Source organism: Solanum tuberosum, unplaced genomic scaffold (genome assembly GCF_000226075.1).
Source record: "Solanum tuberosum cultivar DM 1-3 516 R44 unplaced genomic scaffold, SolTub_3.0 scf00071, whole genome shotgun sequence".
NCBI lineage: Eukaryota > Viridiplantae > Streptophyta > Magnoliopsida > Solanales > Solanaceae > Solanum > Solanum tuberosum.
In genome coordinates this window covers 238227-243872 of record NW_006238997.1, presented here as the reverse complement: position 1 = coordinate 243872, position 5646 = coordinate 238227, and the positions used below count along the sequence as shown (strand labels likewise).

The 5646-nt window shown below is 38.0% G+C and overlaps 1 protein-coding gene across 1 annotated transcript in view; it reads right to left on the bottom strand.

Annotated features, from left to right (window-relative positions):
• Positions 1–1241: 1241 nt before the first annotated feature.
• LOC102591880 (uncharacterized protein C57A7.06) overlaps positions 1242–5646 on the bottom strand; it is an 8749-nt gene continuing 4344 nt past the window's right edge. Inside the window, exons 3-11 of the mRNA XM_006345608.2 lie at positions 4904–5382; positions 4558–4779; positions 4128–4454; positions 3686–4039; positions 3503–3583; positions 3319–3423; positions 2867–3238; positions 2125–2256; positions 1242–1799 (exon numbers count right to left, since the gene is read on the bottom strand). Of these exons, the coding sequence (XP_006345670.1) occupies positions 1662–1799; positions 2125–2256; positions 2867–3238; positions 3319–3423; positions 3503–3583; positions 3686–4039; positions 4128–4454; positions 4558–4779; positions 4904–5382 (2210 nt within the window). The 3' untranslated portion in view covers positions 1242–1661. The remainder of the gene's footprint in view (positions 1800–2124; positions 2257–2866; positions 3239–3318; positions 3424–3502; positions 3584–3685; positions 4040–4127; positions 4455–4557; positions 4780–4903; positions 5383–5646) is intronic.

Here is a 5646-nt window from a genome sequence, read left to right as displayed (position 1 = left end):
CAACTCTTTGCTATTCTTCGAGTCATGCAACTACTACTCATAGAAAATTATTCGAATTCAAGTCTCAAATCGATAGTTTTGGTAACATGCTACCAAAGTTTGTCCCTTTACCTCCATCCGCTCCGTCTTGTAAAACAAGTCCTGGCATGCCTATTTCAACAATGTGTCCACCACCTCGACCTCCACCTCCACCTCCGCCAACGGGTCCCACCTCATTACCGCCTAATGCACCACCTACGAGGATGGACGATGGTGTTGGCGGGCCATCGGAATTATATGTATAGTGGAGCTTGTTTTACTATGGTGTATGCGCATTTTAAATTGAATGTATAATCAACTTTGTTAAGGGACCAAAAAGGCATTAAGCATAAAAATAATTTCATATGGGTGCTTGATTTATAGTGAAAAAATCTTACGAAAGATTTTTGCAATTTATGTCCTTATAATTTCTTTTTTTTTTCTAATTTATTACATTTTTGTATATATTATTTGCCTTCTAACGTTTGCACACCCCTTTGAGACATTTAGGGATTATTTGGTAGATGAAATAAGTTATATCGGAATTATATTATGAGTAAATAACTACGCCTTTCACAAAACAAATAAAGAGAGAAGTATCGAAAACATTCTTAATTTTAGCGCAAATTATCAGTTTCATCCCTGAATTATTGACAGTTTAAAACGTCCATTTACTTGACTAACTGAACTTAATACCCCCAGATCTTGCAACATGAGTAAAATACACGCTAAACTAAATTCTCGCCAAGTTTAGGGTGTAATCAACACTTCTCTCCACTTTTTAGTTAGAGTCACATGTTCCTACAAGAATTTGAGATCATTTGCTATGACATGTAGCAGATCGGGTGTGTATCTACATTGAATTAGTAAGTAGAGAGGTGTTTTTAAGGCTGTCAATAATTTTGGGACGAAATTAATAATTTGCATCAAGTTTAAGGTGTTCTCGATACTTCTCTCGAAAATATAAGAAGTAACATATATTTCTCCTGTTTTTAGATATGTTCATGGTTTGTTTTTTCTCTAAAAGATGACCAAATCAATTTACTCAATTTTGCAAATGTTAGAATCAAATCGAATTAATTAAGTCAAATTTTTGCTTCGGTTTTGCCAGTAGTTTAAATAAATGACAAAGATATTTTCTACCATAACTACCACATTAATTACTATTTGATATTGGGTTTTGTTTGGCACATAAATATTTAATACTCAATATTCATTTTAACAAAATCATAGCTAAGTTCTAAACTTGCAACAAATGAAACAAAACTTTTGCATCCCCTCTGCTTCACTTGAACCAATTATACATTATAAATACCTTCAAATCCCAAAATAGCTACTTCACTTGGTACACTCACAAGAACTATATAACCATCTGCTAAAGAATTACATTAGAACCTTAAAAAAAAACCTTTTGCTGCATCTGTGGAGAGTAAAGCCTCGCATTTTCATGATTCGCGAGCCTTCATTGTGTAAAACTGCAACAAAGAAAAAACTCTACCATATAACTGTGACGACGAAACAAGAACATGGCAAGAAAGACCCGAGTAGTGATTTATCAACCAAGGGATCTCGGAACTGCAGAATCGCCATAAAGATTTCTTCGTGAGAATGTCAAACCTCATGTTTCTGGTCCACACAGTCCTCTATTTTGTGGCTTTGCCCTTACTTTTACCACCCTTCCTTTTCTGCACACCACCACGTTTGTGGTCCTGTGCTTTTTCATGGGGATTTACCTCCTTGAATTTGATTGGCTTTATGATACTACCGCTCCTCTTTACCACCTGTAAGAATTATAACATAAGCAAGCAAACACCTAAACCACCTCAAAATTGTAGTCCAAAGCCTAACTCCTTCCCCCAGAACAGAGAAGGCAACAAAAGAGAATCTTTTATACACACAAATTAAAATTGAAGGGCTAAAGAGAAGGAATAACTTTAATGCAATTGGATTCTAAAATTTCAGATGCAGGACTTGCCTCTTCTTTTTAAATATTTTGGGTTTGGATGGGCGGGAGGGGATTTCAGATACAGGATTGTATACTTCAGGGAAACAAGAATATAGATAGATAGAGAAAACTAAAATTAGATAGTATGCTTCAGGACAAACCTCTGGGCGAATAAGAGCTGGAACTGCTGTTCCGGGGTTGAATTCAGGTCCAATGGGCATCCGAATGCTCCCCTCAAAAAGTTCTTGGGAAGTAAACGGATAAGGTAATGTTGGCGTGTATAATTTTTCAGCCTGCATGGGAAAATATAAACTCAGTAAATCGTGGTAACAGTCGTGCACTTTAAGCAAAGACAAGCAACACTGAAGACATAGCCTTCTGTACAGAGAAGCATCTGTTGGACAGGTCTGAGACAGATTAGGAAACCATCTGAAGAACAATTTGTCGTGTGGATAAAAAATGAAAAATAACAAAAATGCATGTTGCATAGAGTGTCTGAACATCTCCAGCACAGACAACATAACCATTACCAAATCTACATAAAGTTAAGAATAGTGTTTCCTGCAAATGAATGATGGTGAAGTTGAAACTCTACTCTACTGTTTTCTGCGTTTCTCTGTTCTTTTGTTTATCGACTTTTTTCGATTAGCAATCCAACTTCTCTTTGATTACAGAAAGATAATTTTTAACTTCACCAAATATTTAGTAGATTTTAATCCCACTAATTTAAAGCCAAGGCAAAAGGCAAATAAATAAAGTATTATCACACATGCACATAAAATCTGCAATCACTATTAGTAAAGCCTAAAAGTTTAGCCTCAACATCTAAAATCAAAATTGGCATCAATCACAAGAATGTTGATTCATAAATCAGGTTTAGGATGAAGTTTGTCAATGACCAACCTTCTTATCCCTCTTTTCGGAGATGATAACATGATTCAGATTAGCATCCTTTCTCTTCTTGAGAGCTTCTTCCCTTTTCTTTTTGGCATTATCATGTTCTGCAAGCATCCAAGAAGGCGGACCTCTCTTCTTTTGTATATTGGTCCATTGTCCCCAACCAGGCAGTAAAACGGGCTTCTCAGGCTCTGGAACTTCCTCATTCAACGCATCTTGTTTTTCTCTCTCAAAGTCGTCTTCAACATCATCACCAGCAAAAGCACGCCGAATAAGTTCTTCTTGAGATGGGATTTCATATGTGGCCTTAGTCCCAGATGTTAAAATTCCATCAACCATTTCTCCTCCACTTTCTGTATCGCTATCCTCATCAATTTCCTGCAAGCAAAATTAAGAGTCAATAGTAACAAACAGTTCAGAGAAGGTTGCATTGTGGATTCAGCATATAGAGAGATTACCTCCCCATCGGGTTTACTCTCAACAGGTTCTGTGATCTGTAAAGAGGTTGCACTCTTTGCATTTGCAGATTTTGTCTGCTTCCCTTTAGCTGATGAATCATTCATCTGTGCACCAAATACACCAGTAAGACTAATGTTGCCAAAAGGAGTAAGAACACTGATTTTGAGACAGCAAAAACTCAACCTTTTTCCATGAGTCGGCTGCAAAAATGGAAACTTCGTATGATGTCTTTGAGCCTGGGTCTCTCGCAATGTCGTCAAAACTCTGAACAGGACAAAGTCAAACTTTAATCACCACAAACAACGCAGAAAAGAGGGAAATATGATATGGTACTACAGGATTTGATGAAGTTGGCAACGCAATTACCTTAAACAGAGAATCATGATTAATCTCAGACTCTTCACGAAGTAAATTGGGATCAAAATGAACTTCCCTCTGAGAAAAATTATTTTCTTCATGAGCACTGATGCCATTTTCTCTAGCATCTGTCTCACCTTCACTATCACTGTCACCATAATAATTGTCTGATGTCGCTTTCTTTTTGGGTTCAGGTGCCTGCTTTTTTTGAGCACCAAAAACCCTCCTACCAGTCAAAATATTTGTTCCTTGAGTTTTTGGCTCGTTCTTGTCTTCTAATTCCTTCAATGATGACTCAAACTCTTCTAGAGCAAGTTTTGCTTCTTCATCGGCCGCCTCTTTCCTTCTTTTCAATCCACGTACCTGTGAAATGGCAGTACCATAGATGAACTTTCAAACCTCAAAAAATTTAGAGCAAGAAATGGTGCAAAGGAAAGACTGAAAAAATTACCATGAAAGGTAAGGAAAGCACTCCTGACGCTGGCAATTCTTCGTCCCCTTCTAAGACTTCGGCAGTCTTGTCCTTTGCTTTCTTCAACAGTTTTACTGCAGCATCCTGATCTGATCCATCAGAGGCCTCATCAAAGTCATCCTCATCACTGCTTTCTTCACTACTACTGCTCTCGTTCATGTTATTTGCTTTTCTGGACAAAAGGGCATGTTGATTCAGTTGTTCAGTAATAGCAGCTCGTGTTCCGTCATCTTGCACATCCAATCCACGTTTTAAGATGCGCTTTGCCCACTTGGAGCTGTTCTTGTGCTTCAGGGTCAAGCGTTCCTACATAAAATTTAGTCGCAAAAGAGACTAACTCAATCAGAAAATAACCAGAAAAGCAGAGAAGACTCCTACGCGAGTTCACACAAGTAATGAATGAAATTACCTCTGCCCTTTTGAATTCTTGTTTCATGGCCTGCTCTTTGGCTGCTTCTGGATCTGTTTCAGTGGAAGTACCTGCTTGTTTCAATCTATCCTTTTTTAGCAAACGATGATACACTTTTGACTTTATCTTCTTGACTCGTTTTGCCTTCATTTCATGACGGAAAAGAAGACTACGCATCTTAGCAAGCTGGTCTTGGCGCTCCCTCACATCTTCTACAGATATCTGCCAAAGTGGTTAACATTAAATATAATACAAAAATTTACAGGGACCGTTTTCCTCTAAAAACACTGAATGAATAACCATCTGTATGGAATAATAAGTGTGTAAAAGTCTATGACCTCCATACCTTATTAAGTTCAAGAAGTCTTGCACCATCTTTTCTATGAGCTTCAACGACCTCGTGGTCATTAAAAAGAGAAGCAATTTTTTTCTCAAAATCACTTCTTGGTTCAAATTCAGCAGCGATTTCTCCTACAGTAGAATATCCCACGTCCTTATCTTTGCCAAAATATATAGTCGGTGCCTCTCTGTTTCTTTTGACATGAGGTTCCCATTTTGTAACATCCTTCTGGATAAAACCATAAGCAGCATCTCTTTCCAATCTTTCTTGATCTGGTTTCGGAAGAGGTGCATGAATAGGCATGGACTTCTTCTCCATCTGACTCATGCTCTTTCTAAGTTTGCTATGGTCAGACTTCCCATGGAGGGGGTCCAGAAGATCCTGGATGCTAATCCGGCCATCCCCATCCAAAATATCACGACTGGGATTATACTCGGACTCCGAATATGCCTCAGATATGATAACATCATTTTTCTTCTTCTTGCCTATCATACAGATCTTGCCATCAGTCCTTCTCATCATGGATTACACAATATATTCAAATAAATGACATGTGACGACAAAAAATCCTCTTTTGTCCCCACGTTGAGGACTGAGGAGAATGCACGGTTTTGTGGAAAGCAGGGCAGTTAATAAGCATATTCTCCAACAAAATAAAGGGAAAGAAACATGGAATTGCACAAAAAAAAAAGGGGGGGGGGGGGGGGGGGAAAAAAAGGGGTGGAAGGGAGAAGAGTCAAAAAAGAAGA